The following is a 23,850-nucleotide window of genomic DNA, read 5'->3' as shown; positions in this document are numbered from 1 at the left end:
ATTCTCTCCCATGTAATAACACAATAATAAGAGAAATGTAATTACATTTGCAATCAGTTGTCTTCACAAGTCTTTTCTGGCAGTAAAAGGAAGTATAGTGCAGTGTTAAACTGTAACTTCAACACTGCACTACGGGAAAGATCCTGTGTAGAAGATACACTTGTGTAATTTCATGAGGCAAAACTGAAGTTGATACACATGTGTAATTACATAAGCTGTACTTCTGTAATATTCTCTAAATCATCTGTAGTTATAGTGTAGTTTTATATGGTACTCATGTGTAATGACACATTAATTAGAGACACTTAATATAAAGTAGGACCAGCTAACCCTTTTTATAGTTAGCTAACAAGCTAATTACTCAAAGAAGGTGAAACTACGCAGGTCAGTGGTCTGTATTGTTAAACTTTGGACAGCTACTAGTTTGGCCAGCTTGTGAAGCTTCTTGGTTTGTGTGCCATGCTAACAATTAACGTTAGCTGTTGTAAACAAGCCACTGTGCTTATTACATGCTGCTATACTTCTCTCTCTCTCTCTCTCTCTCTCTCTCTCTCTCTCTCTATTTGGACAAAAAGCATGGCTAACAGGTGTTGGCCAGAAATTCTCCTAGTGGTCCCAGTGGTCAGTCCATCCCTGCTGGTGGCACACAAACAAGCACACACACACACGGCCATGGGGATGGAAGGATGGAAGAAAAGTCTACGAGAAAGAGAGAGAGGGAACACTGAGACGGGTAGAAGAGAGGAAGGGTAGCCTACTGCAGCGGGATGCCCTGTGTGGTGCCCACACACCTGGCTTTGTGGGCTTGATGCTCATGGGCTGGAAGCCAGTGGTGAGGATGGACGAGTCAGCCACATCCGCGTCCAGCCCGGCCTTCTTCCTCCGGTACACCAGCACCAGCACCACCAGCAGCAGCGTCAGACACAGGGCCACGGCCACAATCCCCACGTACAGGGCCACGTCCTCCGCACCGGACACAGCTATGGACACAGAGAGCAAGACAGAAACAGATAAGAAGATATTTGAGATAAATACTTATATTACAAAGAAGATGCAGATGAAGATATAGCTAATATATTAAACTATATGAAAGATATTTTAAATAAAAATGAATTTTATGTATATAATAATACAATAATTATATGAATACTTGTATTTAGCATAAGCCAGAAAACAGTGGTGATGTTAGCCTGAACTGAATGTACTACTACTACTACTACTACTACTACTACTACTACTACTATGTATGTTTGTTGCCTAGAAGCAACAATATGTGACAGTAGAATGTATTTAGCCAGTTCTCACCAATTCAAGGAACAATTCTCTATACTATTTGCCTCAAGGCAATATTCCAAAAGGACCCCTGCACATGTTTTTTTTTCTATGTTTTTGAATTTAATACCCGGGTCCAAAAGAATCAATCAAGAACCATTCTATGTAGAAAAAAGTGAATTGAATATGTTTTTAATTATTCTCGCAATGCGTGGTTAAAGAAATAAATGCCAATATCACACCATATCGTTGAGACCTAAATATTGAACTGGACCTTCTTTTTGAACCTGCGTGCATGATGTTGATATGTAAAGACAAATGATGTTATATGAAAACCAATGAAATTCGATATCTCAGACTTTTAAATGAAAATAAAATAATGGCCACTATTAAATGATCACTTCAGGCTTTACAGGTCAACTCAGAGCAGCGTATGGAAGCAATATCCTACTTCTTTCAGTTTTGACAATACAGTCTTTTATGTTTGTTTTATTACAGTATAAAAATTCTTACTCAGATTGAAACAAATTCCTTCGCAGTGGTTTGATGGTTGACTGAAGGGTGACTGGCTACAGGCTTCTTTACAATGTTGGTGTTAGGAACCAGAAAAGGCAATGACTACAATGCAAATATAGCAAATATAGGATTTACTGCCCAAAACATCCAGTAAACGTGTCTTAAGTTTATATAGATAATGGTAAAACAGTGGCAAATGTGAAAAAAACAGTGGTCAATTAGAGAAGAGCAATAAATAAATAATATATATATATATATATATATATATATATATTACTTTCCCTCACTATGAGTTATATCGCTGTTGTTGGAACAAACCTTGTATCTCCAAAATGTAACTTTACAGGAGAAGAAAAAAACAACTTTACTTTTAATGTAAGTCAATGGAACCAGACTTTTTTCCAAGTCATTTTGGGCCGTTTCTTTTAGTCCATTCATTATGTAATTTATACACAGTGTAAAGACCAACAGGTGTTTTCAAATCATGCCAAAAACTGAAAAACAACAAAAATGGAGATATGAGGTTTTGTCCCGACAGCAGCGATGTGTACATCTTTATTATGAATGGCTTTTTATAAATACATTTTAATCCAAATTCTAACTCAAAACTATCATTAAACAGTGTTGCAGGCCTCAGGCAGTGTATTCATATTACAACATGTAAAGCCTTTCTGTGAGGGAACTTTCAGAGGCATTAAACTCATCAGACATCTGGTTCTTATCGCTACCACTGTGAGCAATTCTGACTAGTTCAGGTTAGTTTTTCTAAAATGCAGCATTTCAAATGAAATGACGCTAAATGACTTTGCTTACATCTTAAAGCAGAGCGTTATCTGGGAAGGTCGGAAGATTGCTTAAAAGCCCTTTGCCTTCCAAATGAGGAGACTTAAATTCTTTGATAACTATAGCTGAATATGGCCATGGCTTACTAAAGTTGAGAAAAAAAGAATGGAGGAGGAAGAAGAAGTGAAAGAAAGTGAGGAAAAGAAAAAGGGGATTAGCAACAAACCAAACATTCTGGTACTGGTTGAACGATTCAAATTGTGGTGGAACCAGCGGTTTCTAAGCTCGATTTAAGTCCGTTTTAAAGTGAGAGAGGTGTTGTGGAGCAGAAGCAGAATAATTTTACCTATATAGCCAAATCCTTTGATGTGTTGCAGCCCGAGTCTTTTAATCAACTGCCCCACTCTACGCAGAGTCTAGATGCATTTCAACTACTCGAACAGGATTTAAAGCCCCATGACGACGTGTTCGGAGACGAGACGGCTGGCCGGTGAGCTTTCCTCACGAGTGTAATCATATCTAGTCTGAGGAAAAGTCTCCGGCTTTATTCAGAGAGAGAGAGAGAACAGAGAACAGAGAGAACAGACAGAGCGCTGTCTGGCAGCTTGCTACATCAGCAACTCCACTACTGCTGAACTCACAACCCTGATACTGAGAGACACTTACAGCCCTGAGGAGAGGGGGAGAGAGAGAGAGAGAGAGAGGGGAAGAGGGAGAGTGAGAGAGAGAGAGAGGGAGGGAGGGAGAGGGAATGAGAGAAAAGACACAGAGACAGAGATAGAGAGAGAGAGAGAGAGAGAGAGAGAGAGTGAGAGAGAGAGAGAGAGAGAGTGGGAGAGGAAGAGAGAGAAGGAGGGTGAAGGGAGGGAGGGAGGGGGAATGAGAGAGAAGACAGAGAGACAGAGAGAAAGAGAGAGAGAGAGAGACAGAGAGAGAGAGAGAGAGAGAAAGAGAAATGAGAGAGATAGAAAGAGAGAGGGAGGGAGAGAAAGGGAGAGGGAGAGGGAAAGGGAATGAGAGGAGAGACAGAGAGAGAGAGAGAGAGAGAGAGAGAGAGATAGAAAGAGAGAGAGGGATGGAGAAGGGATGAGAGAGAGAACTGAGAGAGAGAGGGAGGGAGAGAAAGAGGAATAAAAGAGGAAAGAGGAAAAGAGGAAATGATCAAAGACACTCAGAAAGAGAGAATGAGAATGGGAAAGAAAGATAGAGTGAGGAAAGAGAGAAAGACAGAGATAGTAACAGAAGGTGAACATGAAAGAGGAAGAAAGAAAAAAAAAGAAAGAAAAAGGAAGTGATAAAAGAGACTTTCAGAAAAAGAGAGAGGAAGAAAGAAGAAGAAAAATGTAGAGAGCGAGGGCACTGATGAAAAGAAAGAGAGAGGGTGATGAGAGAGAGAGAGAGAAAGGGGAGGGGAAGCAAGAAAGAGAATTATGGAAGGAGAAGGAATGAAAAAAGAAAGAAAGTAATAGAGTGGAAGTGATAAAAAGTGATTAAAAGAGAAAGACAAAGGGGAAGATAGGAGAAAGTGGGAGAAAGAAAGAGAGGAAGGGTACAAATAGAAAGAGAGAGAGGGAGAGTGAGAGATACTCTGAGGAACTGAAAGAGAGAGACAGAAAAACGAGAAAAAGGAGAGAGAAACACTGCTGTGCTCACCTCTTTTGCACTTCTCTCTCTCTCTCTCTCTCTCTCTCTCTCTCTCTCTCGCCCTGTGGCGCAGTGGCTGAGACAATCACGTCCAGAATAATTCTAATCAATAGTGTCAGTGGGAAATGGGATTTGTGACGGCCATCTCTGCAGCGCTGTGATTCGGGCTGTGAGAGGTGGCGTGTGTGTGTGTGTGTGTGTGTGTGTGTGTGTGTTTACCACAGGGAGCGTATCAGTGCTTTGCTGTTGTTAAGGGAGACTATGGAGGCGGGCTGAGGCCCATTCAGATGCTCCACACATGGAGAACTAAAGCCAACCCCCAAACACCCAACACCCACTTCCTAAAGCCCACTGCTCCAATTCATCCGGGCTCCGCCCACAAATGTGTTCTCTCATAGCTGCTGTAGTGAAGTGGGAAGAGCTTTATAATAAGCTGGCAAAAATCGCATTCAACCAAAAGAGAATCTGTAGCGTACAGCTCCCTACTGCCCCCTCCTTCTTTGAGTGGGAGGAGCTTTACTGCCACCACTTAGCTGTTATTCTAATTAAGCCCATTAAAATCTCAAGGACTTAATTGTTAAATTCCTCTGCGAAGGCCACGGCTAAAACAATGAGTTTCAAGGCCGTTTGTTTAAGACCATAGAACAGATCAGCCAACTATAGAATAGGCTGCACTAGGCCTTGTTCATGCATTTCAAGTGATCTGATCACAGGTGGACAGTAAGAAGTACAGCCGTTCATGCCTGGCATTTACATGCGTCTCTAGTGACCTCTTAGAGTCATATGCAAGGAGACAACCCAGTCAAATTTGTGCCCCCCTGTAGAAAACACATGTTAATGTACAATCATTGTTTATTTGTTGAAATTAACATGAAAGAGTGTGACTTGAGCAAGGATTTTGACATTTTTATTTATAAACTCTGAATATTCACAGGTCATAGTTTTAAAGCTAGAAACACAAACCTTTACAATAGCCTAGTAACACTACAGCAATCACCTGGGACACCTGGGATAACAGCAACAGCCTACCAACAGCTTAGCTTGGAGACCATAGGAACAGCCTAGCAAAATGTTAGCAACCACCTGGGATTCCATAGCAACCACCTGGGATTCTATATCAATAGTCTAGCAACAACCACCTGGGATTCCAAAGCAACCACGTGGGATTCTGTAGCAACAGTCTAGCAACACCTTAACAACCACCTGCGATTTTACAGCAACCACTTGGGATTCCATAGCAACCACCTAGCATTTCATAGAAACTATGCAGTTTCTTTTTTTTCTTTGTTGTGATGATGTAGCTGAATGATATTTTTTGGGGGATGCATTAGGACTCTTTAGCTATCACATTACAAATCTTATGTGGTCATATGCATCCCTGACCGCCTCCAAGGGTGGTCCGAGCGATCAGATAATATGTCTCTGAGACGTGTTGGACCATCTGTGATTAGCACCAGTTTACCAACATCAACTGTTTTAAAGTTGCTAGGTTATTGTAGTAATTTACACTAGCAACTGCAGGTTGGCTAAGTTACGGCAGGGACTTGCCAAGAACATTTTCCCCATCAAACTCGCCTTATAATATACCAACATTACGGCTAAAAGCAAAGGCACAATAAAGGCAAAATAATTAATAATTAAATAATAATTATTTGGGGCAGTCGTGTGCTGGAGGTTAGGGAGCTGGCCCTGTGACAGGAAGGTTGCCGGTTCGATCCCCAGCACCGACAGTAAAGACTGAGGTGTCCTTGAGCAAGACACCTAACCCCCAACTGCTCCCCGGGTGCCGTGGATAGGGCTGCCCACCGCTCCGGGCAAGTGTGCTCACTGCCCCCTAGTGTGTGTGTATTCACTAGTGTATATTTGGTGTTTCACTTCACGGACGGGTTAAATGCGGAGGTGGAATTTCCCCAGTTGTGGGATTAAAAAAGTATCACTTAACTTAATCAATCAACTATCAATAACTATATTCAAGGCTACATATCGACAGTGATGGAGAGAAAGAGAAATCTTTCGATCCCAATGCAAACACGATAACACATCAAGCTTCTACAAAGGCAGGAGATTAAATGGGTGAGATTAGACGACAAGACTGCACCTGATCTGTTTTAACGCAAAACGAATGTCATTTACAAACAAATAAAACACTTTAAAAAGTTGTGCACTAAAGTTCCTCATTTTAAAGTGTCTTCACAGCTTGTCAATCCAACAGTAGCAACAAAAGAACACGATTGTGAGCAGAGCATGGTCAATTCCCTTTCTCTTTTGAAAAGTAAATTCCATTAACTTTAATGCATAATTAGTTGGTTGAGATGTAATCAAAGCCTTTCAGAGTGGTTTGATATAAAATGCTCCATTTTAGACAAGCCAAGTCAGAACACAGCCGCGGTGATAGGAACCAGACGTCTGAAGAGTTTAATAAGCCTGAGACATTGTTTTATGATGGTTTTAAGAGAACGAGAGAAGGTTTTGCCCTAAAACTCCTTTCTTTTAAAAGATAAAATGGCTATAGTTGAGTTGTAAACATTGTGGTTTACACTCCCACCACTGTAAATAAACCAGAGCTGGTTAGTTTCTCTACAGTGAACCATTTCACATCATTCTCATTTCTCAGGACTATTATGAATAATGAATGGAATTCCCATTTAACCCATCAAAGTCCTTCATGGCCTGTACGGCTTCAAACGCCTCCTTACACTTTGTTCAAGTCCTTAGGGTTCATTTTCCTCACATATTAGCTTCGTAGTGCTTCCTGAATAATTTATAGCTGTGAATACAAAGTCTTAAGTGTAATAACTGAATAATAAGGTTGTCGTTTAAAGGGTTAAATATCGACCTCGCTAGCATAAATAATTCAGCGTAAAACCGTGAAGACTTTTGAAAATAATTTAAGCCACCATGTAATTGGAGCTATATTAAAGATGTTAAACAAAAACAATATAATTAATAATTAAAAAGTACAAACAATCGGAGAACACGAAGGCACGTGAATAATAATGCGCTTGCGGACGCGCACATGCACCACAAACAGTTTTTGTTTGGATTCAGGGACTGAAAGTCTAAATCTTCCAGCCCTGCCAATAACAACAACAACAGATACAACTGTGTGACAATTAAGCGAGCTGCCAGTTACACTTCTGACATCCGCGTCACTCTAATTAAACTGTGTTCTAATTGTCAATCACACCCTCAATCACAAAGTCGACAACATCATCATCATCATCACAATCAGCTAAAAGTTGAACGCTTTTCATTAACCTCTTAAAATCCCAGTCATATTACACACACAAGGCTTATAACTCAGTAACTACAAGGACTACAATGCAAACTGGTGGAGCTATTTATATGTTATAGACATGTGTAATAAATCTTTGGCCATTAAAGGGGTTAAAGCTGACAAGCAGTGTTTAGTACCATTCAGCTTTATTGGGAATGTGGACTCCTAACCGGAAACACTGTATCAGTCAGCTTTTCTTCAAAAAATATATATTGACCATTAAATTTTACAGCACTTTGATTGTAAATAAGTGCATACTTTATTACCCCCCTTTCACCCTGTTCTTCAGTGGTTAAGACCCCCACAGGACCTCCAAAAAGCAGGTATTACATGGGTGCTGGATCATCCTTAGCACTGCAGTGACATGGATGTGGTGGTGGTGTGTTAGTATATGTTGTGCTGGTATGAGTGGCTCAGCACCAGGTTATAAACACTGTGTCCACTCACTGTCCACTATATGAGACACTCCTACCCTGTTGGTTCACCTTGTAGACATAAAGTAGCTCATCTGCTGCTCAACTGCTTGTGTTAGTCATCGTCTAGTCGACCAACTAAAAATATCTAGACTGGATAAGCAGCTGGTTGGTGCATTCAAGTAATGCAGGTATGAGTTGCCACATATAGATTTGAGTTTAATGACTTATACTGGAGATTTATGAAGAGCACAGCATCTGTGGCATGAAGCCACAATACATAAACCCTCTTGTGTACAAATCTGCCAGTATAGCAGGATAAAGCAAGTCGGGGGAGGGGCTTATTCAGAAGAATGGCATCAGCTCAAGGAGATTCTGACACCTTGTCGATTGGCCAGAGGAGATGCAAACGTAGTGTGTTCTCACATGTAGCTGTCAATACTGCACTGAATGTGTTCTTTTGTGTGTGCCGTGTGTGAGGAACGTCGAGCCCCCCAGAGCACTGAGAAACCCTAGCAAGATCTCTGCCTTACAATCTGGACGCGAGTGTGAGCAAGAGACACAAAGAGAAAGAGAAATGGAGAAAGAGCCAGAGAGAAAGTGATGACAAAGAAAAAAAGAGAGACCAAGACAGAGAGAGAGAGAGAGAGAGAGAGAGAGAGAGAAACTGCAGGTGCCATGGAAGGATAAGCCGAAATGAAATGCATGAACATCAGAAATGGCCTGCAGCCTCTGCGACGAGGCTTAGTGCCGCTTTCATTTAAGATGCAACACACTGATTGGTTGTGTGTGAGCGAGTGGCAAATGAAAGCATCTGCTGCAGTTTAAGTCTTCAAAGTTTAGAGTTATTAATGTGTTAATTATAATGTAATAACAATGTAATTACACAGTAATCGTGTCATATTTAAATTCGTTTTGCCTTTTTTGCAATTCTGACAATATAATGACAAGATGGTTTTAATTCTGCTAAACAAGACACAATGACACTAACCTAACTGTATACATACCAAAGGACATTAATTAGTGCTTTATTACGGTGTTTATTACTATAACTGATGATATTGTGCACAAATGCAATTTTTCCAACACTGAAAATGCCAAGTTTGCTAAATTTAACAGACAACATGAACTCCCTCCAACCAATCTGCTGTGTTCTAAAGATAATACTGGAATGAATGAACTGCCACATGACAGCGCTTTAGCCGAGATCTAACAATTATGATGTAATGCATTAATTATGTTGGATGGCGGGAACAACTCCAATATTGACCAGCCACATTTGGAATTCTATTCTTTACCATTCTTCTTCTACTGGCAGAAGGAATTCCCAATAATAAAGCATATTTGACATCATATTCCAGACGTCTTTGCTGTAGATCCACAACTAGACCTAACCGAAATATTCACGTTTCAAGCCATACTACCTTTATTTTTTGATATTTGGTTGTTGTGCATATAGTTTTATTTGGCCAAAGAAAGCAGTCTTTACATTTTTGCTGTGTTTTGTCAATCTTAACTAAAATGTGTTGATACACAATGTAATTTGAAGGTACAGGTAACTGCTTATGTAACTACTACATAATTACTACGTATTTACATGAAAATAGTAACCCAAAAATGACAATAATAGCACTCAGAGTCAAAAACTTTGTTGAAGGAGCATCTACAGGACTTACAGTCAGCAGGAAAGGCAGGTAAACTGCTTGTCCCCATGCGATAACCTGTGACTGATATCTGGATGATGGGACATGGGCCAGGGCATCCTTACACACCCAAACACCCCCCGCACACCTTACACACACTCAATAGCTGCCCTCGAGTGCGTGACAGGCACCTTTGTCCTGCCGCCCCTTCTCCACACCCCCCCCTGCTTTGTTCGGAGTGTAAGCTCCTTGAGCTTATCGGAGCATCAATAGGTTGAGTTTTTTATCAGAGCCAGCAGGTGCACCAGGGGGGAGCGATCCTGCAGGCTGACTATAGACCCCACTCTCAGAGCCATCGATTTCTACGCAGCGGGGCCAGTGATTGAAAGGACGTCCATCATGCTTTAATTGACAGAGTTAATCAGGTTTTATAATTGAACAGATTCTACCTAATTCAGCAGCGCCGGGCTTCTCCAGCATCTCTTCTTACAATCTCACCCTCATTCTCTCTCTCTCTCACTCTCTCTCTCTCTCTCTCTCTCACACACACACACACACACACACACACACACACACACACACACACACACACACACACACACTTGACACAGGCAGGAAGGAAAAGAGCTGAAATGCTGGTGATATCAAATTCCCCCAGACTATTTTCCTCTGTTTCTTTCCTTTTTAACCTTTTGATGCCGAAGCAAAAGCCTTGCGATTTGAAAGTCTTTTAATCTACTCTTTCCCTTTAATAACTTGATTTCTTGGTGCTGCTGCTTGTGTTTTGCGTTGAATGCTCGAACAAATGGCATGAACAAAGAACATGACCTAACAAAGCTGAAAATGACAATTTCATACATTCATACTAATGGTGTAACTAGGATCTTATGAGCTCCAGCACAGAAGAAATGATTTGGTCCCTCAAAGAAAAAAGACGATCTAATATGTGTGTGTTCTGTTGTTATATGATACATGTTTGTTGGACTACATATTTGTATTGTTGTATATTATTTGTCAGTAAAGTTATTTATTATGTAGCGTAGATGAATCTTGTTATAAGAACACAGGTTTGATTCCTGACTTCTCACTCGATTTAATCAATTTCATCAGCAGCAAAACTGTTTCAATTTAATGTAGGACTGATTAGAAAACATAGGTGGTTGGATGGTAACAGCAAATACTGGAATTTCTCGCGCAGAGCTTTGAGAAATGGTTAACTAACAGACACCAAATCACAAGGGAAACTGACATAATGTGCTTATGGACAGATATTATAAGGCAGTATGAAACATCAGATTACAAAGCTAGTCTTGTTCTTAAGTGTTATAAATGTCTCTATAGGTACTCATAAGCAATTACGCATGCTTACACCAGACATTTTACGCATGCCATATGAAGGCATTTATAAAGCATTATGAATGCATGACACATAGGAAGTGTTACCAAAAACTCTTTTCCAACTTATGCTCTTACCAAGAGCAACTTACAATAGAATCATGTTAAAGAGGTAGGTGAATGTTAGGCGTCTTGCCCAAGGACTCTTACTGGGGTAGTGTGGTGTTTGCCTGGGCAGGGAATCGAACCCTGCATGGCGGGGAACAGTCAGGAATCAACTGCTACACTAACCTCCATACTGGATGAGTGACTAAAGAAAAGGTTTCCTTGATATTGGTCAGCTGTGGTTCATGCCTTAAGCCAAAATTCACGGTTAATACATGTTAAGAGGATTTCGATATCTAGAGGAGCGCACTGCAGTCAAGATGCACATTGCTCTGGAGACAAGAATGGAAAGAAGTGCTCTTGAGAGAGTTGACAAAGTCTCTCAATCACCAAAGAGATGATAGGCCTCACATATGGCTCAGGGAGCATAACATAGTGGAGACCCAGGAAGGAAGGCAGGTGTCTGTAGGTGGAACTGCCGGGCTCCTGAATGACTCACACCACAGAGAGCGAGAGAAAAAGAGAGACCCGGCAGGGTGCCTCAGTCTGGTCTGAGGGAGGGAAAGCTTTGCCCATTGGCGCCTTCCACAGGGCCAAGTTGGACCCCCTCTGGCTGTGCAGAAGGGGACACATTCCTCTTCTATCTCCCAGGCTGTTGCCCTCACACTTCCATCGTGTGTCTCAATATAGGCAACATGCACTACAGTTTTACGTTACACATTCTTAAAGAAGATGGTTCTTTAAGACTTCTTTGGTAAAGACAACCACGAACACTCATTTGCATGCTTACAGGGTCCTTTGCACGGTGAAATTGTTCTTCAGATTGATGGAGAATGTGTTGTACATGGTTCTATATAGCACTAAACAGGGCTCTTCTATTGTTACAAGCTTGAAATTGTGACAAAAGCAGAACCCTTTTTGGTGCTATACAGAAGCATTTTCAAAGAAGTCTACATAGAAACACATACAACACATTCTTCATCAAACTGAAGAACCTTTTCAACATGCCAAGATCCCTTTAAGTATGAAAATGGTTCTTTGAGTGTTCATGGTTCTATGTTGAACGATTGTCTTTTTTAAGGAACCCTGGAGGAACCATCTTTGTTAAGAGTGCTATGTAATCAATATGTAGTACTACTGCAGTTCATGTTGTCACCATTGTATCTCCAAAATGGCAACAGAAGAGATTTTATCCCAAGCAGTTTTGGATCCTTTATATTAGTGCAATGTAAAGGATGGTTGATGTTTTTTAAAAATAAATAAATATAAGATTTTGCTCCAATGGTGACAATTTTTCAGGTAGCACCATCTCAAATCAAATAATTGCAATGACCAGACACGACCATTTGTGCATTATATCATAGAATTTGTTTAAAGAAAACTTCAGAAGTTGAGGTAATACTTAAGTCCCTATGGTTAAATGTTTTTTTTTCCAATGAGTGTGGGATACAAACTCCAAAGTGCTAGATAATTATTTTGGGTAACATAGTGGTAAGTTCTGAGACAGTCTAGCTAAATTACAATTGCACAATGACAGGTTCTAGATATCAATTGAGTAAATGCGGGGTACGATCTCCAAAGTATAGCGTCATTATTTTGGGTAAAATAATGATAAGTACCAAAACATTTACAGAACTTTTAAAGGCTAGCTGATCATTACAATGTTCCAAAATGTCATGATGATCAGATCAACAGAAATGCTCCAAAAGTGCTTGGAAAAGCATCTTGTTGCATTAACTTTCATTCAAAGTTGGAATGTTTTTTCCTCAAATTTTACAGGAGATTTAAAATTTTATCCTGACAGCCGCAAAATTTTTATTTAAGCAACTGTTATGTCTTTTATCAAGCAGCTATGTTAGTGGCAGTTCGAAAAGATGCAGTAGCCGTCTTCACAGGTCTCACAGGATCAGAGTGCTAGCTTACGCCTTCCTAGAGCTGGTGGTAGCATGTGATAGTCCTAACTGGTGGGTGGAATTACTAATGACTACATTGGGGAGAATTTGGGAAAAATACATTGAAAATATAAGTTAGTTAGCTTGACAGGTACCGATTAAAAAATGTCAAGTTGGAAGTTGGAAAAGGTTATTAATGTGACTGTTGAACAGGGTGTTGTTGCTCCCACTTTCCAATTCCCACTTTCCAATTCCCAAAGCTTTAAGACAGCCATGGTAACATTATTCACCTAATAACACGTTCAGATCAGCCTCCTCGTTATTCACCACCATCACTGCAGTGCTTCATTAGACATGTTTTTGCTGACATTAACACAAGCAGGTAATGAGAGGGAACGGTCTTCACTTCAGTATGAATAAATGTGACGCCATTATGCCAGTTACAGTGATCTTGTTATGCGGCCTGTCACATCTCCCTAAAAACAATCATTTTTATTGTAGTAGAAAGGCAGAAATGGAAAGGTTAAAACAAAAGTAAAGATACTGCTGGGGTTGTCCTGAAGGTAGGACAATATTTGGGACATTTAGCCTAGTTAGGATGCCTCCATAACACACTTTTCTTCTCTGGACCTAAGGCCTTAAATGGTTAGGATCAGTGGACAGGCCCAAAGTTTTATTACACACTCCTATCATCTAAGAATAGCTGAGCCAGTTTGCATTGCAGTCTCTGTAGTTACTGAATAATAAGCCTTAGTATGTAATACTAAGTCAGTATTGACTCCAGTCATGGGCTGGAGGTTAGGGAACCAGCATTGCGACAAGAAGGTTGCCAGTTCAATCTCCTGAGCTGGCAGTACATGACTGAGGTGCCCTTGAGCAAGGTGCCCAACCCCCAACTGCTCCCCGGGCTCTGTAGATAGGGTTCCGGGCAAGTGTGCTCACTACCCCCTAGCATGTCTTCACTAGTGTGTATGTGGTGTTTCACCTAAATGCGGGAGGTGAAAGTTCTCCACTGTGGGACGAATAAGGGTCTGTAATCTAGTCTTAATCTAATCTAATAGGCCTGAGATTTTAAGGGGTTAACTGTAATGCTAACATTATATTAGTAGCATCGTGTTAATGAAAATAATCTGTCATGACAACACAAGACAGACCACTTTGGAGGCATATTTACAGCATCTAGCAGGATTCAATCATAGCTTGAAACCAACTTTGTTTAACTAAGAACCTAATAAAGACGTCACACACAAACTTTATCTCAAATCCAACCATAACTGATGCAACCTAAGCCTGGTTTCGACTTATGCTGTTTCATCAAATATTAAAAAAAACAGAACCAGACTTTGACCACTGTGAAACCTGCTGGAGTCCTAGGATCCTCTGTCCGGGAGTCACCGTGGTAAAGGCCTTCTTGAAGAGCGCTTCCTCTTGCCTCTGATAAATATGAAGCAGCGGATTCCTCCGCCGTTATCAGAGAGCATTCGTCACGGCACGCTGGAGACTTTTTATCCCCATGGCCAGCCGTGCTCCTTCACGCTGAGATGAATAACGATGAGCTCTTAAGGTCACCGAAATATGGTTACTAAAACCCTCTATGTGAATGTGACCACTAGGCCACAATCTCCTCATCTCCTGAGATGCTTCACATGAAATGTGACCTGAAACATAGGCTGGGACAAACTTTACAGATCAGTTCTGCAAGAGAACAATGAAATCAAAGAAACCTTCACCTGCTGAAATTGGTCTGTTGACATGAAAAGGCCTAAAGTAGATCTTTTAACATTTGTCAAACCTGGCTACTTTACAATAGACCTGTTTTACTGCTTTCTGCCTTTTTTCCAGCTCACAAAGGTGTATGCTAATGACCACTGCTCTCATTGAAACCTTAGAAAGGGCACAGGGGAGGACACTGTGTAGTGCTGGAGTGCTCAACAATGGCTGCGACTGAGGACAGTGCAATTTGGCCACATTTAATGCAGAAATAATATAGACTTTATAACCACCAAATGACCACCCATATTGTGTTAATTTTCGACTCCCAAAGGGATTTACAATGTTATGTTAGCACCAAAGTACCAGCAGTGGATGTTTGCATTTACCCAGCTCAAGCACGGTTATTTGATGCTTGTAACACACATTCAGGCAACAAATGGTTTTCACAGTTTTACTACTCCTCAATAATGATGAATAAGATTTGCACAATAAATTACATTTACATTTGATTTTCTACAGCTTTGAATCTGCACTCTTTACTAATTTAATGTCAAACAGTGACAATCTTAGAGCCCATAAAAATATTACTGGAGCATCCTGTTAGCCTGTTGGGTACATGTCTCCTTCTTCTAGTGAGGACATTAACCAGTCCAGTTAGCTTACAGAGAGGCTGTAAACACCACTGATAAATGACTATGGTGTAAATATGAAGGCTGGATGAGTGGGTGTGGTTATTTGAGTGGGGTGAAATGTTTGCTCTATGTGATGCAACATTAAGCAACAAATCTTAATAGCCTGTACAATCTAATTTTCTGTGAAATATAAACACACAAAAAAGGTAGATATAATGAAAAGTAACTTAAAGGTATGTCAAAAATGTAAAGCAATAACAAAAATAGAGATGTACGGTTTTGTTGACAATTTTCTTTTGTGACAATATGGCAGGTTGTACCACCAAATCAAACATTTTGCACTGACTGGAAATAACTGCTGGTGCCTCACACCATAGAATTTGTTTCAAGAAGTCTTTGGAAGTTGAGGTAACACTTTCTTTTACAGTCCCCTATGTTTGAGGTATTTACCTTGTAAGTGTGAAGTATAAAAGGGTTTTCTCAAATCAGTTTAATTTGAACCTGCAATGAAAAAAAGTGCTATGTTAAGTTTACTTGTTAAATGTGTGAATCATTTCCACATGAATAATATTCGCTGTAGGGCCAAAGGTATGTGGACAACCTTTCTACTTAATAGTACAATCAAGCACACCGCCATGCAATTTCCATAGACAAACACTGGCAGTAGAGTGGGTCATACTGAAGAGCTCAGTGACTTTAAACATGGCACTGTTATTGGATGCCAGGTTGTAAAATATTTGCCCTGCTAGATCTGCCCCAGCCAACTGTAAGTGCTATTGATGCATATAGGAGCAACAACAGCTCAGCCAAGACATAGCATACCATGCAAACTCAAAGAGTGGAGCTGCCAAGTGCTGAATCACGTATAGCATAAAAATCACTATTGCCTCGCTCACTACAGAGCCCCAAACTGCCTCAGGAAGTAATATCAGCACAAGAACTGTGCACTGGAGGCTTCATGAAATGGGTTTCCAATGGCGTAGCAGCTGCACACAAGCCTAACATCAGCGGACATGACGCAACTGTTGGCTGGAGTGGTGTAAAGGATGCCACCGCTGGACTCTGGAACAGTGGGCACATTCTCAGGGGTGGTGAATCACACTTCTGGCAGACTGATGGACAAATCTTTTCACCAGGCAAAAATTCCCACAAACGCACTGCAAATTCTTGTGAAAAGCCTTCCTAGAAGAATGGAGGCTCTTATAGGTACAAAGTGTGAACCACGTTAACGTGTGTGGGATGTCCATCAACTTATAGGTGTGGCAGTCAGGTGTCCACAGGCTTTTGTTCATATAGTGTTACATGTTACATCAACACATTTACTGCCAAATGTTAGTCAACTGAAAGTCAGCAATGTGTTATTTAATTGATGTAAGATATTTGAGACAAGTGCATTCAAAGCATCACATTTTCATCAAACTTTGAGGTTAAATTTGAGATAAAGCCTCAAAGTGCAACACTGGCGAAAACATCATCAGAATTCAAATCAGGAGTAACAAAATGCACTATTCCTTGCTATTTACTGCACCACAGATATAGCCCACAGAATCCTGAATCACTAGCCGCAAGCTAATCATGGTTTTTGTGTTTTGCATGATCATCTTGTCATTTTAGAAAGGATCATCAAGTATTACACATCCTTAAATAAACTGAGCTAATGAGCTAGCACTCAGTAAATACAGAACTGGATGTATTATGCTATAAAAACCCTGAGAGACTATAAACCTTTAATCCATACCAGATTTAGGCCTGGATGTACAAGAGGACATGAACTAAATGAAAAGTTATTGTTGTCTGTAGAATCTATTTTGTGGAAGAAAAGCCATTTGTGATAATTCTAATGTGTTTGTATCATTGCTTGAGATTAAAACCAATGGTACAGAGCCAAAGCTGTTAGCACAGACGGTAAATAGGTAAATCAAATGTAGATGTAATAAATAGCACAAACGTAATTCATTGTAAAGAATATGCAATTATTATAATTCCCTCAGAGAAGTGCCCCAGCAGTACCCCCAATACACACAGCAGCTCATGACATCTAAGGGTTAACAAGACAAAAGAGCAGAATTGCATTTATTTTGAATGCGCAATTACAGCTAAACTGCTGAAAATGTGACACTTTTACAGTTTTCATTAGCCCTGTTGCTGAAATGAAGGTGGTAATGAGGTGGAGGTTGGCCTGGTGCACTTTCAGTCCTGCTTTCCACCAGCCGGATGCCCTCCAACACCTGGCCACCATTCCACTGCCTGGCAAGTGGCCAAACTATTAATTAGCCACACGCACTGCACAGCAGTTTAAAAGCAGGATGTTGTGTTCACACCACAGACTCCTGCTGCTTGACAGAAAGCCCACCCCCACCCCCCTCACGCAAATGTTTGTTTTTGTACAGTGTCAGGGTGTGGGGTCATACATACTATATATAAGTATATGTAAGCGCCTATATGTACTAGTAATATGTCCTATATGAGTCATAGAAGTATCTGTATATACACACACACACACACACACACACACACACACACACACACACACACACACACACACACACACACACTGGCCACTTTATTAGGTACTCAGCTATTAGCTATTCAGTTGCTTGTTAACACAAATAGCTAGTCAGCCAATCACATGGCTGCAACTCAGTGCATTTAGGCATGTAGAGGTGGTCAAAGCAACTTGCTGAAGTGCAGACCGAGCATCAGAACGGGGAAGAAAGGGGATTTAAGGGACTTTGAACGTGGCGTGGTTGTTGGTGCCAGACGGCTGGTCTGAGTATTTCAGAAACTGCTGATCTGCTGGGATTTTCACGCACAACCATCTCTAGGATTTACAGAGAACGGTCCAAAAAAGAGGAAATATCCAGCGAGCGGTCAGTTGTGTGGACAAAAATGCCTTGTTGATGTGAGAGGTCAGAGGAGAATGGGCAGACTGGTTCCAGATGATAGAAAGACAACAGGAACTCAAATAACCAACCAAAATCTCTGAGAAATGTTTCCAACACCTTGATAAACGTATGCCATAAAAAAAAACATATATATATATATATATATATATATATATATATATATATATATGTACAATATGTATTACAAAAGACACGTTCTTAACTTTAATGCATGTCTGTGATCAGAGTTACAGTAATTTTGTATTGAATTGAAATTTGTTTATTGCCATTCATCATGCAGTGTGAAAGGCTGTTGATATTTTCACATAAAAACACACAAAAATATCTATAACCTCGGATGATATGTAAATAAAAATATCTAATAAGAATCCTAAACCTAACCCTGCTGCTAACCTTAACCTTAGCAACCAAGAAGAGCTGTTTAGGCTTTTACAGTTTTAAACAAACACAACACAAAGCAAAAATGAGGATGATCATTGTAGGTTTTTCCTCTAGTTTTCCTACAAAGTCCTTAAAAAAGTGCAAAAACAAACACAGGCATGAACACAGCTTGCTGTGGGAGCAGAGGCCGCGCTGCCTTGCCACAAACCATCTTCAAAACAAGCCTTGGAGAGGCGCATTGAGCTTTCCACCCTGCCCTGAGCTCCTTTAGAGGGGAAAGACTAACTCCACGGCCTTCAGATCACTCTGGTTTATTTTTATTCTTAAATTTAGTAAGAAGCTGCCCATGACAAATCCTCGCGGGCCGACCGCCCTCTCTCGCTCTCCACTCGAGGAAGACTCAGAGTCCGTGGTCTTTATTTGACTGAAAGCTTCCCTGAGCAGCTAATTATAGCCAAAAAATAGTAGCGGCGGCTCAGAGAGGCTGGAGGCAGCAGGATTTCTGCTTATTGCGATACATCACAGCCCCATTGTCTATGGACGCACATCTGCTGGGAACAGATTGCGACAAGAATTGCACCATGGCCAGCATTCTACTTCTGCTGAGATTTCTGCCTTTATAGGGGGGGCAGGTGTGTGTGTGTGTTTATGTACGTGAGTTAAGGGGGGAGGTGTGTGTGGGGGGGTTAAAGTATGTAAATGCATGTGTTTGTGTTTACTGGAGGGATCATGAAGGAATTAGTGTGTAAGTGTGTGGGAGTGGCCCGTGAAGAGGTGTTTAATCTTGAGGGAGTATTTGGCCAAAAATCAATGGAAATTAACGCAATTGCCTCTTATTACAAATACAATCACCTACTGTATTGTGCAAATGTCAGAGACCACCCTTTCATTTATTTCATTTCCAGACAAAATGGCCATAAAATATGGCTGAAATGACCTGGTCAGTAACAAAGGAGAGGCTGGCAAAGTCAACAAACTGTAATCCTTCTTCTGGACAGGCTTGTACTCTTTTCCCTCAGCGTCTTTGATTCGCATGTTCCCCAGCATTCCAGACTTTCAAGATATTTTTTACTCTGTCATTTTTCCCTCTTCTCCCCTATTCTTGGGCTTTGATTTTATATGCTAATGACCGCTTGGCCAATTCAACAAGGGGATAGGATGGACACTGCGGTGGTGGAGAGCTCAACAATGGCCACATTTGAGGACAGTGCAGTGATGTTATGCATATTCAAATTAGACTTTTTTTTGGCTGACCCAGACAGAGTCAAAAGGTCTTGAAAATATGACTATAATGCAGAAATCTCTTTATTCACTTTGCCATAGCCTTTGTTATCTAAGCTGAGATGCTCATTTCTGCTGGAGTTTCATTGGGATTTGCAACATTATGTTAGTGTAACGCGGAGCGAGGAGGCGGACGCAGGCGCTGACTTTTATTGAGGGCAAATCCAGGTTCATATAACCAACACGGAGAGATTGATAGGCAGACATTACGAAATACACTCACAAAAACACAAACCCAAACACTTCCAGCAGGACATAGAAACAATTCAAACATATCAAACCAAGACCAGCAAAAACAAAGGCTCAAACACAGGGCTTAAATACGACACCCGGAATACGAGGGACAGGTGAAAACAATCGGGACGGAGTCACAAAACTAGGGGGCAGGACTAGGGATACCAAAACAAAGAAGCACGTGGACTATCAAAAGACAAACACAAAGCACATGGGAGAGTGGGAGGAGACAAGTGTGACAGTTAGCACCAAGGTAGCAATTGTGGATGTTTACTTTTATCTAGCTTAAAAAAGCTCAAGCTTAAATGCATGTACTTAACGCTTGCAATTACATTTACTTTTAATTTTTGACAGCTTTGAATCTGCATTCCTTTCTGATTTAATAACAGTCTTAGAGCCTGTCAGAATATTATTAAAGTGGTTGAAGTTCTACACTCCTAATGTTTGTTGTATAGAGTTTGCTCCATTACTTTGGTACTGGAACTGTGAGGTTAATGGAGCTAACAAGGAACTGAAGCTGATAACCACTGGGTTAGATAGTTAGCATAAGACTGGATGGGAAGGTATAGAAAGAATTGATGTTGTTGTCCATTTTTATAGACTGAAAACTTTACAACTTGGTTTGAGGTAAGCTTGACATAATGCTAATTGGTGGGAAATAAACTTCTATGACTTGCTAGCAATGTTTGCCTCCAAGGCAAAACTAAATAAGCAGGCTTCAGAAACCAAACATTAGGCATAGTGGAAAAATGTAAATTTGATTCTTAGCCGGACCATCGCTTTAAGGTCCATCTGCTTGGTCCGACACCCCACTGAGCTGTTTCCTCTTGCAGCTGCCGTGATGCTTTCTTCACCACGTCTAATTCACACAGCTCACTGACTGCAACATGGCATCTAACTTCAGAGGATTTGTGCGAGAAAGATAAAAAATATCAAACAGCAGCTGTTCAATGAGCGTCCACGCTCAGCTGATTGTAATGTTAGATTCTGAATTTGGTTTCTTCTAATTTTGCTGGAGGGCTTGAGCTCAAGATGTGTTGAGAACATTTCAGCCTCGTCTGCTGCCGTCATTATTTCTCCATTGCAGTCTGGATCCAATGGGATTTCAGAGTGAAACTCAAAGGTAGTGGTAGAACTTTACTGGTCTGATCTTAAAGTCAGTAGACATAGATGGGGCAGTCGTAATTGGGCCCATACTGTGATGCGTGCCTCTGTTGAGCATGATGTCTTAATTCCACCTGTTACATTGTTACTTACACAAATTAATCATAAAGGAAGATACAACAACTCAATAACATCCTTCAACCACTAGTCTATATTAGAGAACCAACTTGTCTCAGACATAGTGACAATATAATTACATTGTTATTAAAGATAACCTTTGTAAGGTGTCATTCATATTTTTGCACTTGTCCTTAAAATCTTTGTTACATCACTGAACTGAGTCACCAAATGGCCAAGCTATTTACTATGAGTCACACCAGAGGAGGTAAGTGAAACATCCAACTTCTATTTAAATGTCAAGGTGGAATCATCAGACATTTGTTGTTGGTCATCAATAGTGGTAGGATTAAGTTAATCTTAGCCTCAGATGCGTCCACATGTATATGAAGTGTCTGGTGTCGATATTAAGTTCACCCTCTGGGGTTCATAAACTCACCCTTGTGTTAAATGTGATGTTTCTACATATCGTGATGGTCCAAAGAAAAACAGGTATCTCCAAAATGGTAACTTTACAGGAGAGGGCAAAAACCTTTTAATGTAAGTTTAATGTAGTTTTATTCCAAGAGCATTTTTATTGGTCCAATTTTTACTCAATGTAAAGGACAGAAGCTGTAGATGTAAAAAGATAAAAATAGAAAAAAAAATGCTTTCCATGCTTTTCTTTGGAGAGTTATGATATGTTTCTCTATCTTTACAATAATACAGCACAGGCATACAGTTCAAACATTTCCTGAATCTGGAGAGTCGCCCTTTCCATTCCACCAAATCACAAGATTGTCTATGACTCACATCTGGAGTTATGATGCCTTAAAGGGGGCTAGAAAACACATGACCTGCCTCACACATTGCAAAATTGGTGGATTGGTGGAAAATTGGTCATTCTTCATTAAGTCGACATTGGAGACACATGTGAAATGGTGTGCACAGAGTTTACAGCTGCAGTGGTTTAGGAAAAGAGTACCGCAGATATTGGAACATTTAGATATGAAACATATGCTTATCAAGTTACATGCAAGTGTCTCTAAAGGTGAATTTAAGAAGACTTGAGAATTGAGAATTGCGAAAATGCTCTTAGACCCCAGGGGGTTACTGGCTAAAAATCACAATTAGGTGGTCTAATTGTGTTTGGAGTCGCCCAAATCCTGACTTAACCTCACTGAAATGCTATGGCAGGACCTTTAGATGGGCAGTTTATGCCCGGAGGAGACCCTCTGAAGCATTTGGCTGTACTTGTGGCATAAGCAGTTATTTGCAAACAGTAGTGTTTCCTCATGTTACCCTTGTCTTACATGGGATTTTGTACTGTACAGCCAATAAGGTGCTTGGAACAACAGGACAGGAGCACTTAATGGGTCAACCAGACTCAGTGGGGCCATTGGCCACTAAAAGAAGATTGAAAGCCCTTACCACTCTTCCACTCAGACATGTGCGAATACTGTCTTTCATTCTCTCTTAAAACACAGTTCTGGACATTCAGAGATTAAAGCCAGTCTGATTAACTTACAGGAGCTTCCTTCTGCCTTTCCACAGGGACTGTGACCCATCTTTAACTTTAATAAGAAATGAGGCTTGCACTCACAGTGACCACTGCTACCCAGTTATGAGCTCACTTACAGCACTGGGGGGCCAGAGTCCTCAGGTTAGCGTGTAAAAAGTAGGCCATATTTTATGCAAACTTCTGTATGTGATGAATAATTAATGTGTGTTTTCAGCAATGACCCACTGATAAGTGAAAGCAATGGGGAAATCACAAGTAGCACATGCTCACGCTGTGGAGAGCGGCCTTAAATTCTGTTTTCAAAGCGTTTTTTTGGATACAGCATCTCTGCACCCAGTGGGATAGGTGGAGGGGAGTGGTGGAGGGGGTTGTGGAGGCACCCCACGAGGCACTTGAAATGACTGACACTGGAAATTATCCACCTGTGATGAGAAACTCAATCACAATCAAATTTGTGTGTACTGCAGGATGGGTGCTCAGCTCATTAAAAAAAGTATCTAAGTAAGACACCTGATAAGACGTCTGATGAAATGCGAGGGATGTCTCACTCAAAAGGTAAGTGAGAAAGTGCAGATAGTGCCAATCAAAAGCTTAGACTTAACTCATAATATGACTTTAAAATGTCACTTTTTACAGCTTTGGAACTAATTATTTGAAACCTGTAAAGTCGGTCTGGATTAGCACATTAGAAGAACTGTTTACACATCTTTCCGCAATAAATATGGCTTATTATTGTTTTGAAACACTGATTCCAAACTTGTGAACATACAGTACTGTGCAAATAAAGTAATGCATACCTGAGAAATTCATATTTTAAGAGCTATTTATCTGGGATGCACGCATTTATTTGCTCACTTGTACACTAATAGTACAAAAATTTTAAATAATATGAATAAATAAGTGTGATTTTATGTATGTGTATGTTTTTATGTGACCTCTTATATGTCAAGGGCCTGCTGGCAGGTCTAAATATTTAGTACACACTTTTAAAATCTAAGAATAGCTCAACCAGTTTGCACTACAGTCCCTGTAGTTATTGAATAATAATAAGCCTTAGTATGTACAAAACCTGGGATTTTAAGTGGCTAACCATTTTCAAAC

General features: G+C 40.5%; 1 protein-coding gene across 4 annotated transcripts in view; it reads right to left on the bottom strand.

Moving 5' to 3' along the window:
- unc5a (unc-5 netrin receptor A) overlaps positions 1-23,850 on the bottom strand; it is a 322,248-nt gene that overhangs the window by 56,535 nt on the left and 241,863 nt on the right. For 2 of the 4 annotated variants that reach the window (XM_017706248.2, XM_017706250.2), the window contains one exon: positions 759-980. In XM_017706248.2, the coding sequence (XP_017561737.1) occupies positions 759-980 (222 nt within the window). The remainder of the gene's footprint in view (positions 1-758; positions 981-23,850) is intronic. The other 2 variants (XM_017706249.2, XM_037544952.1) reach the window with 1 other exon arrangement.

The sequence above is a fragment of the Pygocentrus nattereri genome, chromosome 14 (assembly GCF_015220715.1).
Source record: "Pygocentrus nattereri isolate fPygNat1 chromosome 14, fPygNat1.pri, whole genome shotgun sequence".
In the NCBI taxonomy this organism is placed as follows: Eukaryota; Metazoa; Chordata; class Actinopteri; order Characiformes; family Serrasalmidae; genus Pygocentrus; species Pygocentrus nattereri.
Note: the sequence above shows the minus strand (reverse complement) of the source record. Positions and strands in the feature narration are given on the sequence as shown.